Source organism: Aquarana catesbeiana, linkage group LG07, assembly GCF_042186555.1.
Source record: "Aquarana catesbeiana isolate 2022-GZ linkage group LG07, ASM4218655v1, whole genome shotgun sequence".
NCBI classification, from domain to species: domain Eukaryota; kingdom Metazoa; phylum Chordata; class Amphibia; order Anura; family Ranidae; genus Aquarana; species Aquarana catesbeiana.
The window spans coordinates 126722914-126735860 of NC_133330.1; the positions used below are offsets into that span (position 1 = coordinate 126722914).

Genomic DNA, 12947 nt, shown 5'->3' on the forward strand with positions numbered 1-12947 from the left:
TTCCTTGTTTTTCTTATATATATTGCCAGGAGTCGGCAATACATTACTGCCACAAGCAATACATTACAGCCACAAGCAATATTTTCCTTTAGAAATGTAATTTTGCTGAGGCATTACACAGATGCACCACTTTACAAGCAGACTAAGGGGACCCCCAGGCACTATATTTAAAGGAATATTTTATTTCTATTGTTTCACTTTAAGCATTAATAAAATCACTGCTCCTGAAAAAATTAGCACTTTTGATTTTTCATGTTCGTGCCACATAGACTTTACTAGGGTTCCAATGTTCGCTCAAACTTTTTGCCTGTTCGCATGTTCTGGTGCGAACCGAACCGAGGGGTGTTCGGTTCACTGTGAGAACTAATCTGGCTATAGGTAAGTATTAGTAACTCTTATTAATGAGTTTACCTAGCCAGTGAAAAGGAGATAGGGACCACCATGTTTTAAAAATAGTTTAAATGGTGCACTAGATTTGATATTGTTGAAATGTTACATTTTTGGACACTTTTTTTTTTTTTAATTAAAACTGTAAAAAGGTTGTTTGTTTAAAAGTTCTGTACTTCCTTTCCAAGGTATGATGTTGAGCTCTTTCAAAGGATTGAACATATAATTGGTAAAAAGCTTCCAGCCTTCCCTACACAAGAAGAAGAAGTGATGTTGCTGAATGAAAGGGTAGCAGAAGCTCAAAGATTTGCCCGTGTTGTAAGTTTTTATTTTATTTATTTTTTTATTATTTATCTTTTAAGTGCATTGAAATATATATGAGAAAATGTCTGTCTTGCTATGTATGGATTTAAATTGCCTCCCCATGCATAGAATGTGAAGGAAGAACTATGGAAAAAAGATGCCAACAAGAAGGTTTTAAGGTACTTTACATGAGTTTTCTTCACCCCCTTGGCTCGTTCTACATTTTGTATTTTAATAACCTTCAATAAATTGGGATATTACTTTATCGTACTGTACAGAACACATGTCTTCAGATCATAACATGTGATTTAATGTGCTGACTAGTTACAAACCTTATCAAGCCCCTGCGGCAGAGGGTGTCAGTTTTCCAGATCGGTGCCTCTCGTCTTGTTTTATAGCAGAAAATAAAAAATTTAGTTTTTTTTCAACGTGGACGGTCTTTTTTTGTTTATAGCACAAAAAATAAAAATCACAGAGTTGATCAAATACCACCAAAAGAAAGCTCTATTTGTGGGGAAAAAGGACATAAATTGTATTTGGGTACAGCATCGCACGACCACGCAATTGTCAGCTAAAGTAATGCAGTGCCATATCACAAAAAATGGTCTGGTCAGGAAGGGGGTAAATCCTTCCCGTCCTTAAAGCGGAGGTCTGCCCACCCCTGCAAAAATTAGAAGCCAGCAGCTACACATACTGCAGCTGCTGACTTTTAATAGGAGACTTGCCTGTCCTGGAGTCCAGCAACGTCGCCCCCGCAGCTGTTATTCCATCAGCTGTCGGGTGCTGCCACCAACCATTGCCAATCCCGGTAAGGGAATCCAGTAGTGAAGCATTATGGCTTCACGCCAGATCCCTACTGCGCAAGCACAAGGCACTGTTGCGCTCTCCTACTGGCCCAGCGGCGGGGCAAGGAGGAGGGAGCCGAGCTGCTGATGTAATTCGCCATGGCCCGGTCTCCAGAAAGTTATCCGCCCCCCCCCCCCAAAAAAGGTGCCAAATGTTGCACCAGAGTGGAGGGGAGACAAATGAGCAGAAGTTTCACTTTTGGGTGGAACTCTACTTTAAGTGGTTAAAGAAAGTAAGACCGATTATCTTATGGAAGGGGAAACATTGTCCAGCAATCTCTGCTGTTCACATCCTAAGAAATGATAATTGGAAGGTGGATTTCCCCAGTGGTGACCACCTTGACCAGGAATATTTGTCTCTTCATCCCAACATCTTCAATTTCCTATGTCAGAAATGGGTAACTTCAACTGTGGCAAATATTCTGTTTGGACTAAAACATATTAAAACAAATGTTGAAAATTCATGTGTATAACCTCTCTGTGTTTGTGCTTAACAAAATTCACATAAATCAACACAATTCCATAACAGTATTTGTGTCCACTGTGCAACAATGTGCAAAAAAATCCACTCTTAAATGAGTTGTAAAGGCAAAATGTTTTTTGTCTTAATGCATTCTGTGCATTAAGATAAACCTTCTGTGTGTAGCAGGCCCAACAGCACCCCCCACACACACACTTACCCTTAGCCCCTTCTCTGTCCTGCGATGTCCATGGTTCCCTCAGCTGTCTAGCACTCTCCTCCTGATTGGCTGGGGCACAGCCATGGTGCCATTGGCTTCCACGACTGTCAAAGTCAGTTAACCAATCAATCAGGAGAGAGCAGGCGGAGCCGAACGGCAGCTGCGTGTCTGAATGGACACACAGGGCTGCAGCTCGGGTGCCACATAGCAAGCTGCTGGTCTATGGGGGCACTCGTCAGGAGGGAGGGGCCAGGAGCAGTGAAGAGGGACCCGAGAAGAGGAGGATCCGGGCTGCTCTGTGCAAAACCAACTGCACAGAGGTAAGTATAACATGTTTGGGTTTTTTTGGTTTTTAAAAGCGAGATTTTACAATCCCTTCTCTTTTAAGTGCTGGTAGTTCACACATTTAAAAGTGCATTCCCGGTGGCTCAAGATCATTCACCAGTATTGTTTGACCTCTCATTATAAGATGGTCAAACAGGTCTGTGCAATGATGCTATATAGTCAAAGGTTATGGATTGCTTCCTGGGTCCTTTTTTATTCCCTCATAAACCTGTAATAAGTAAAGCACAGAGAAAAAGGCTCATAGCAAATAATGAAGCTTTATTAAAAGAGCAAGTTGGCCAAAAATACCTGTGTTTTTTCTGAGTACTGACACTGAAAAAGCATTTGACGGTGAATTGGAGCTTCATGTTTGCGGTCCTTCAGCAGCTGGGCATCAGAGAAAGGGTGACTCGGTGGATTTCCAGTGTGTACACTACTCCAAAGTCCTCTTCAAAATGAATGCCATGTTCTCAGAACCTATCGCAATATCAAATGGTACCCATCAAGGTTTCCCCCTCTCGCCATTACTGTTCGCTCTCACATTGAAACCGTTCCTGAGTAGGGTCGGGCTGAATGAGAATATTACAGGCCTGTGGTTGGGGGCTTCTCACTGCAAAGTTTCTACTTATGTGGACAACATGCTCTTTTCCTTGACCAACCCTCTGGTCTTTTTACCTAACCTCCTGCAGGGATTTTGGCAGTATGGAGCCTTCTCCAACCTGAAAATTAACCTTTCCAAGTCAGAAGTCATGAGGGTCTGGGTGCCCTCCACTCAGCTGCATAATTTGCAGCTCAGTTTTAAATTCAAGTGGACTTCCTTTTCATTGAAGTATTTTGGTACTCGTATCCCCCTAGTCTTAACTAATGCCTTTGCGCTGAACTTTCCTCATCTTCTAAGTGCAGTACATAACCTTCTCGACAAGTGGCATCAAGGCCTACATTCATGGTTTGGATGTTGTAACATTGTATAGATGAGTTTACTGCCCAAGTTCTGTACCTGTTTCAGGCTCTTCCTATCCATCTTCCCTCCTCCTACTTCAGGCAGATAAAGCCCTCTTTACTAAGTTAAACGGCCCAGGCTTCAAAGGTGTCTTCTAACCCTTTCCAAATTATACGGCAGTATCGTGGCCCTGGAAATTAAGAAGTACTTTCAAGCTGTTCACTTGGTGCGGGTAATTGACTGGTGCAAACACGGTGCTTAAAAGCTCTGGACTCAGAGCAGCAGTTTAGCACCGTCCTCCCTCGTAGGGCTCCTTAGTGCTTTCAGGCCTTGCCCTCGCTTCTTAAAAAGCACCCTACCATAGGCCCCACGCTTCTGTCAGCATCCTTGCTTGCAACTATCCAGCTATTTCCACCAACAGGTCTCCTCTATACCCCAACATAATAGATGTGAATGGATATTAAGCAATGTGCTAATATAGTGACTGCACTACACACAAATGTCCAAGTTGAACGAAATGATGAAATACAGTCCAATTAGGTTTGTGATCCAATACACATGTGAGAAGTTCCTGGCATTCCTGGGAATCTTGGAGTGAAAAAATGGAAGCAAACACCACCACCGTGGTAGAGGGAGGAGGCTTACCAGATAATATTGACTTGGCAGGGCATATACCACCCAAGTCAACAAGGCTTGTTGGGTTCAAACCACCCAATAGGGGACAGCAGATCCTGGAGATGTTAGCTGGAGGCTCCAGGAGTCTCGGGGAGCATGGAAACTTATTGTCACAGGAAGGGTATCATGTAATAGAAAAAGGGGGCTGACATAGTGTGATACCGTTTTAAAAAGGAGGTGGTTTATTAAAAATATAAATTCAACACTCACATTTGGAAGAAATTAATACAGCATGTAAAAGCATAAAGCGATGTTAGCGCAAGGTCCATCCAATGCGTTTCGACTGCACAGTCGAAATGCCAGATGACGACTGTGCAGTCAACGCATTGGGTGGACCTTCCATTAACAACTCCTCATGCTTTTACATACTGTATCAATTTCTTCCAAATGTGAGTGTTGAATTTATATTTTTAATAAAAAAACCTCCTTTTTAAACGGTATCACGCTATGTCAGCCCCCTTTTTCTATTACATGATACCCTTCCTGTAACAATAGGTTTCCATGCTCTCCGAGACTCCTGGAGCCTCCAGCTAACATCTCATGACCGTCTAAGGCTGATCGACTGACGGAGTTCCAGGATCTGCTGTCCCCCATTGGGTGGTTTGAACCCAACAAGCCTTGTTGACTTGGGTGGTATATGCCCCGCCAAGTCAATATTATCTGGTAAGCCTCCTCCCTCTTTCACGGTGGTGGTGTTTGCTTCCATTTTTTCACTCCAAGATTCCCAGGAATGCCAGGAACTTCTCACATGTGTGTTGGATCACAAACCTAACTGGACTGTATTTCATCATTTCGTTCAACTTGGACATTTGTGTGTAGTGCAGTCACTATATTAGCACATTGCTTAATATCCATTCACATCTATTATGTTAGAGTTTGTGTCATTTTGTCACATATATGTTTGAATCGCATACAATTTTTACCTTTTTTTTTTTTGCAATCATAGCGCTGCACTTATTTATTTTCTACCTACTTAGCTCTTTGTCTACAGCCGTGCCGGCTGCTGGATTGCGGGGTCACAGTGCAGTATACACTTTTCATTATTCTCCTCTATACCCCATCTTGGGCAATCCATGTTTGCCCTCGGGTCTTGTCGTTGGCCGGTTCCATGGGTTACTTGAGACAGGCTGCTTTCAAGTTTCTAATATTTTGACTGAAACATGGCCTTCAATATCAATTCTGATGTAACCGAGTGGATGCTTCACCTTGGATTTTTGTGAGGCGTTACTGCGTCATCACTTTCCCTGCGCGTTCGGACCTCCTGCGAGGTTTAGACGTCCACTGACAACATTTGAGTCTTACTGTATGGATAGCACGATACTTCCTTGCACTCTTTCCAAAATGTATTTTTTATTTTATTTATTTATTTCAGGTACTTATATAGCGCCATCAATTTACGCAGCGCTTTACATATACATTGTACTTTCACATCAGTCCCTAGACCCTCCAGGAGCTTACAATCTAAGGTCCCTAACTCACATTCATACATACCGGGGACAATTTAGACAGGATCCAATTAACCTACCAGCATGTCTTTGGGGTGTGGGAGGAAACCGGAGCACCCGGAGGAAACCCACGCAGGCACAGGGAGAACATGCAAACTCCAGGCAGGTAGTGTCGTGGTCGGGATTCAAACCAGCGACCCTTCTTACTGCTAGGCGAGAGTATAATAAGTATCCACGTCCCCTGTGTATATGCATCTGTGGGCTGGGTATCCCCTGCCTGAATGTCATTGACCAGGAGCTGACAGCCGCCTTCCAGGGTCAAACAAACCCAGAGCTAAACCCAAAATTATCCCTACTAAGGAGCCCAGAGTTGGGCTTTAACCCCTTCACACTGCCTCCCAGTGATCCTATGGATAGACTTTATTGCCCAGGAGGTGGTATGGTATCTCTATCATGTAAGTGCTGTGATTGGCTGAGAGCAGTCAATGTGTTGGGAGTGCCATGAGCACCCACTTAGGCTGCCGTAAAGCAGTTATTGTTGAAGGGTCAGCTGGGCCATAAACATGCATCCTGGGGCTAGATTTCCAGAGTCTGTATGTTTTGGGGAGACATGAACTTTATATTAACAAGACCACTCTAAGGGGCCCCCACTTCCCTAAGAGTAGTTTTTTCTTAAAAGCCAGGGCCCATAGTCAGTGGGTAGGAGGCTTGCTCCTAGTCCCCTCCAAAAGCACCTATCCTGGCTAGGTCTGTCACACTCTGTAATTAGTATTTATTTGTTTTTAACACAAATGTGTATTTTATTTTTTGCACAAAAATAGAACACTCTCTGGTTAACCACATAAGTATCACAGTCACTCACGTAGGTTGAATTGGCAAATGAATTCAAGCAATAACGCCAAGCCCAAGGCTTCAACCCGTGTTACTGACCATTCACACACCTTTCGTATCTCAATTCACACACTAAGTACACACCATTTTTTTACATACCTCGAGACTTTCATCCCTACTACTGCTTAAACACACACACAGAAGTACATGCCATACTTTCCATACATCACGACTTCTCCTCTTGCTACTGTATATTCACGCATCTCCATTCATATAGAGACGTAGGCACCATACTTTTCTTGCATCAAGACTTCCAGCACCTACTGCTGACCATACGCATCTTTCATATCGTTATTGGCACGCAACATTCTCTCCATACCTACTACTGTGATGGAGTTACATTGCACCAAAAAAAAAAGAAAAAACACAATTAAAAAAACAAACCACCACACACCCCCAGCATATGTGTGCAACATGTAAAAAATGTCAGGCAATGTGTATTTTAACATTTACCATTTTTGGAGTGATATAATAAACACGTTTCTAGCTAGGCTATTAACCTCCCTGGTGGTTTTCCCGAGTATGGCTCGGGGTTAAAATTCAGTCCCATTAGTGGTAACCCCGAGCCACACTCGGGATTACATCTCAGGATCCTGGTGCGGCGTTACTTACCTTGTCCCCAGGATCCTGCGATGTCCCCCGCAGTGTCCGTGGGCTCTGTCTCCTCCAAAGCCTCTCCTTGCCAGGCTCCGTTCCCTGCGAGCGTCAAAAAATTGTAAAAATCATAACACGTACAGTACTGTAATCTTACAGATTACAGTACTGTATGAAATTATTTCACATCCCTTTTGTCCCCAGTGCCTTGTCCTTTGCCCTGCATGCAGTTTTAGATTATATATACTGTTCTTTCTGCCTTTCCAGGAGATTGTCCATAGCAACCAAAAAGTGTCCCTTTACGTCAAAAGTGGCTTTAGACCAGCTAGAAAACAGCGATAGTCAATTAGAACACTTGCAGAATTGAGCGATAGTGAATCGTGGGGAAATTTATTTTATTATTATTATCTATATTTTTTTTATTTATTTATTTTTATTTATTATATTATAATTTATGTTTTTGTGTTTCAAACTTTATCATACCCGGGATATCTACTAGACTCTTGTTTGGACAGATTTAAGTGTGTTATTGTTAAGAATTACAGGCCTACAATATAAAACGCCAAATTTCCATGCAAAATAATTGTACCGCTTTCAGCACCTAAAATCCGAAATAATCATACCGCCAGGGAGGTTAGATATGTGTGGATTTTGCCTATGAATACAATTTTGCCTGACACCGCTTTCATGCTGTGTGTGATATAATTGACCTTTATACTGCAGTAGGGCACAAGCTATTTCCAGTTGTACATTCGCCACTGCTTCAGAAGAGGTCTTCACTGTATTAATTGTCCTTGTCGAAAGGAACTCCGTAGCAAACTGTAAAATAACATTTAACATTTGTAACAGCATTTAACATTTATTACCAGGATTTACTGTAAAGCCGCCCAGGGTGGCAATATGGAAAATCCCGTCTTTTTTGCTTATATTTGTATTTCTGAATAACAGCCCAGGGCCTTGATTCAGTGCTGGAGCATGCAGGGCATAGTTAAAAGCTTTCTTCAACTTCATGCTGTAGCTGGAAGCTTTGCTATATCCTTAATGCTACAGCGCTAAAAAGTGATAAAAGCACATTTTCAGTGCTGGAACATGGAGGAAGTAGTAGCACCGTATAGTGTTTTGCTTGCATCTATCTAGCAAGGTTACGTTGCGGTATACTCAGACCTCTGCAGTGTGTAAACGTGCTTTTACTATACAAAAATGCTGTACATACAAAACTATTATAATATTGGGAATACAAATCAAGACTGACAGATATCTATAACAAATAAAATGCCTAGCAAATAAACAGCCTATCGTCTGTAACAGTAGAAATACACTTAAAAGTTACTTAGCTCCAGTTACTGTGTTTGTGATCTCTGTTGACAACAAGGCTTTTTGAGATCAGGCACCTTCTTGTTTGCTGATTACAGATGAGTCTTTTGGTGTTAATGCATGATGAGTGGCCTGTGTTTAAGGCATGTGTTTAAGGCGTCATGTTTTTTAATTAACAGCTTGTTCACAATGGTTACAAACTCGATTACCTTCACAACCAACTAACTTACATCTCGGTAGCTTCAGTTTGAAAGGCATTCTCTTACCTGTTTACCGTAGCTATAGAGACAATAGGCTGTTCTTAAACTGCCAACAGAATACAACAGTGGTATCTATGATCCCATTGTATACAACAGCATTTGCTTGAGAAATATCTACTGTGAAACCAGAATGCTATGAGTCTTATAGAAAAATCATATTTCACATCAAACACAACACATTCCACCCTTGATTTTTCTCTCAGACTACATACAGAAAATCTCTTCATTACTAATAACTCATTCTGCACATTCATTTATTTGAATACAACCCCCTCCCATATTTCTGTCACTGAAAAGGTGTTTCAGTCTTTGGCTAAAAGTTCCTTTAGAAAGTCCATTCTAAAGTTCTTTAGAAACAGCTCCAGGCTTGTAATACATGAAAGGCCTTGCTCTCCACAGCTCTTGCGGTCTTCCATCATTCTGTCCATTATGTAACCACTTTTCTCTGGTCTTCCTATAGATCAAATTTAGAGACAGCCTGTGGAGTGGGAAAAAAGCAGATTATCTGTTCCTTCTAATGATATATAAACAGTAGACCCCGGCCCTTCAGTTACAATCTCACCTCTAGCTAGCGTCTTGTCTGGATCTCTGACCAACACTTTGCCACCTGCCTGTATCCACTTCTGACCCTATCAAAGAACATCAATAGGGAGGAAAGGAAATATACTGATATTTCCCAGAAGATCTTTTTTTTTTTTTTTTTTTTTTTTTTTTTTTTTTTTTTTTTTTTTTTTTGGAAGGTTTGATGTTATACAGCCTCACTTTCCACTCTTGCTGAGAAGTATCCACTAACCAGAGTCCCAGCCACTATCCTGAAGCTCATCTGCCAATGCAAATATAACTTCAAACCTTCCTGCCAGATTCCCTCTCATTCCTAGATAGGCTTCAGCTTCAGATTTGTCACTCTTGATTTTTAGGTCGTGGGAAGCAGTAACATGGTACCTGCTGAGCCCTGTTCTTTCAGGAACCTTATGTAAATACTGAACTCTGCACTCCAGCTGTGGAATCTGCATCCCAGCCCCCACCATCCTCTCATATGGTGTGCTTTTGGCTATTGGCCTAGAATTTAACAACACGACTGCCTGTGTGAGGACCCGATCACAGGCACTGTGGCACAACCAGTACACTCCAGAATCTTTGGCCTACTGATGTACTGTTGATCAGTGTGAGCTGTTATCACTTTGGACTTGTTTGGGACAACCATAAGCAACGACAAGTTACTGGCGCAGTTGAAGCGTTACGGCTTGTTCTGCACGTTTGCAAGGATGAACAAGCAAAAGTCCTGAATAGATGTCCACTGCAGTGCAACAATATCTCAGTCTATTGTTTCCCTGGGGCAGGGGACCAATGAAGTCAATCTGCCAGATCTCTGCAGGCCTATTTCCCCTCTTAATCGACCCGGTGGAGTACTTTTGCAATGGCCATTGTTGCACTTTTCCACACACTGTACAGTTCCCTATTACAGTCTTTATCATGTCCATGGACATAGGCAATCCTCTCTGCTGTGCCTATTCATATGTTGCTTTCTGCCCCAAATGTCCAGATTGTTTGTGGGTTCAGTTGGCCAAGTTCATCAAGACAGGATCAATTGGCACAATTGCCTTCACTCTGGCCATTTCATCTGCAACTCTGTTATAGTAATCAAAGTCAGGGAATAGGGGCATATGTGCATCAACATGCCCCACATTTATGGTGCGAGAGTGAGCTTCCTTCCAGATGTAGTCCCAGACTTCCTTGCCTCCCCACACCACCTTTCCATGAATCATCCATTCATTGGACTTCCACGTGGGCATCCAAGTTGTCAGTCCTTTAAAAACCTCCCAGCTGTCAGTGTAGATAGTGACATGGGAAGAAGGATCCTCCTGAAGAGTCATCACTACAGCTTTCAACTCTGCATACTGACTGGACCCTCCAATTCTGGTCTCCTGCTGGACTGTGTCTGTACTTGGGTTGTAGGCTGTTACTGTCCATTTATGCCCAGGATAGGCATCTGTGGCGGGTGGAGCCTCTTGAATGGGGGATGACTGCAGCACAGGAATTTCTTCTTCTGGCTGGGTGCTGGTGAAAGTAACAAGCCCTGCCAACTGTTTTTTGAAATGTCTCTAATATCCCCAGCTGCATGTCCGGGATGGCAGAAGGGAGCAGGTGTGTGAGGCCTGAGCTCCTGCGGATCGGAGCAAAATCCTCCTATTTTGGGGTGCAGACACCGGGGAAAAGACCCTCCTGTACCCCCCCTCACCGCTGAGACACATTTGGGGTGTGTACAGGAGCAATCCCCCCAACAAGAATCTCTGGAATAGGCCGCGCCGCCGAGAACCGTGGACTAGGCCGAAGCCGTGGCCTCACCTGATTCTCCTGCCCACATCGAGAACCAGGCCGGCGCGGACCGGAAATAAATCCTCTTCCTTGGGGTGCAAACGCCAGCAGAACAACCGTCCTGTGCCCCCTTCATCCCTGAGACACTTCTGGGGTATGTACAGGAGGAACTCCCAGCAAAAAGCTCGGAAAAAGGCCGCACCGCTGAGAACCGCAGACAGGGCCGAAGCCGCGGTCTCGCCTAAATTCTCTGCCCACATGGAGAACCAGGCCGGCTGATCGACCGAACCGGTGCGGCTCCCAGACCTGGCGGCGGATTTCAAAGCTGTAATGCAGGCCATAACCTCCCTAACAGAAAGAGTGGATCATAAACAGACTCATGTGGAGTTTATCAGGAAGGATTTTGATACCCTGAGAGGCCGCATGGAGGTGGAGCAGAGGGTCTCACAAAATGAAGACACGGTACGTGATCATGGGGCTGATTTGCATGTGCTAAAAACCAAGGTTAAAGTGTTGGAGGCCAGGGCGGAAGATGCCGAGAATCGCAACCGAAGGAACAACTTGCAAATTTTGGGGCTTCCGGAGGGAGCAGAGGGTACGGACCCCACTGCGTTTGCTGAACGTCTATTGCAACAACTGCTCCCCTCGGCACGGTTTTCACCATTCTTCACCATGGAAAGAGCACATCGCATACCATTCACCAAGGGCCCACAAGGTGCGCCACCCCGCACCTTCATCTTTAAATTACTTCACTTTCGTGATCGTGACCTGGTGATGGAGGCGAGGGCACAGGGAGAACTCCGCTTTGAAAATGCCAAACTCCTGATCTTTCCAGATTATTCGCTGGAAACGCAGAAACAACGGAAATCCTTTGACGCAGTGAGAGCCAGACTTCGAGCCAAGCATATCAAATACAGTATGCTGTTTCCGGCAAGATTGCGAGTGGAGGATGGTGAATCGGTGCGGTTCTTCAATTCTCCTGAGGATGCCTCCACGTGGATTGACACGCTACCTCGCAGATAAGTTTCACCGCACAAGAAAATTTTGTTTATTTCTAGTTACGTGTGCCATGGCCGACTGGTGGTTTAGAGACGTGCCTCCTTTATTTAATGGCCTGATCAACACTCTTGACCCAGACGGCTCCCTATGCGATTTATACCAATGTGCCTTATGGTAGACGGAGCCCGGGGGTCCACTGGCTTCCAAGATATCTATTAGCTCCCTGAGCTGTTCTAACAGGAGGAGTGGGAGTCGATTGTTTCTTTGCATATCCCCCCCCCATTTTCCCCGATAATGTCGGTCATGGCCAAGAAAATATGACTGTTCGGGCAACGTTGAGGTTTAAGTTTGTGCCCCCGGCTGCAGCCGGGAGACTGCACCCACTTACTATGATCCGATCTCCAGCTGAGGACTGGTTGTTCTCCATCATCTGACTGCTGCACTGTGGTTGCTGTTGCCTTGGCTCTGAGTTGGGATCCTGAGCCTCCCCGAGGTTTGGGCCGAGGTTGGGGGGCTTAGTTGGGAAAGTTTTGTTATAATTTGTTGATTTGCTGTTTTTTCACAAGTGATGTACTTATGTTTGTCACAAGATGCGCCAGGTGCCATGTCCTGACCTTGTTAAAGGTCCGGGCCTTGCATCTGTTCTTATATGGTGATATATGGATGGAAAATTTGATCTTGAGCGTAGATGGCTGTTTGTACCATAATTTCATGGAACACCAGGGGCTTGAATTCCTCCGTTAAAAGGTCACTGGTGTTCCAATTCCTCAAAACATACCACCCCCAAATCTGCATACTACAGGAGACCCATCTGATGGGAAGTAAACTTCTGAGTTTAAGGCGACCCTGGGGGGACACCAATACCATTCCACGTATACTAACTACTCTAGGGGGGTTAGCATTTTAGTGAACTTTAGATTGCTGGCGCTGGAGCTTGACCCTGACGGTCGGTTTGTAATCTTATATGCCATTGT

At 44.0% G+C, this 12947-nt stretch overlaps 1 protein-coding gene across 2 annotated transcripts in view; it reads left to right on the forward strand.

Moving 5' to 3' along the window:
• DDX47 (DEAD-box helicase 47) overlaps positions 1 to 12947 on the forward strand; it is a 582234-nt gene that overhangs the window by 509890 nt on the left and 59397 nt on the right. For both annotated transcript variants that reach the window (XM_073592664.1, XM_073592663.1), the window contains one exon: positions 576 to 705. In XM_073592664.1, the coding sequence (XP_073448765.1) occupies positions 576 to 705 (130 nt within the window). The remainder of the gene's footprint in view (positions 1 to 575; positions 706 to 12947) is intronic.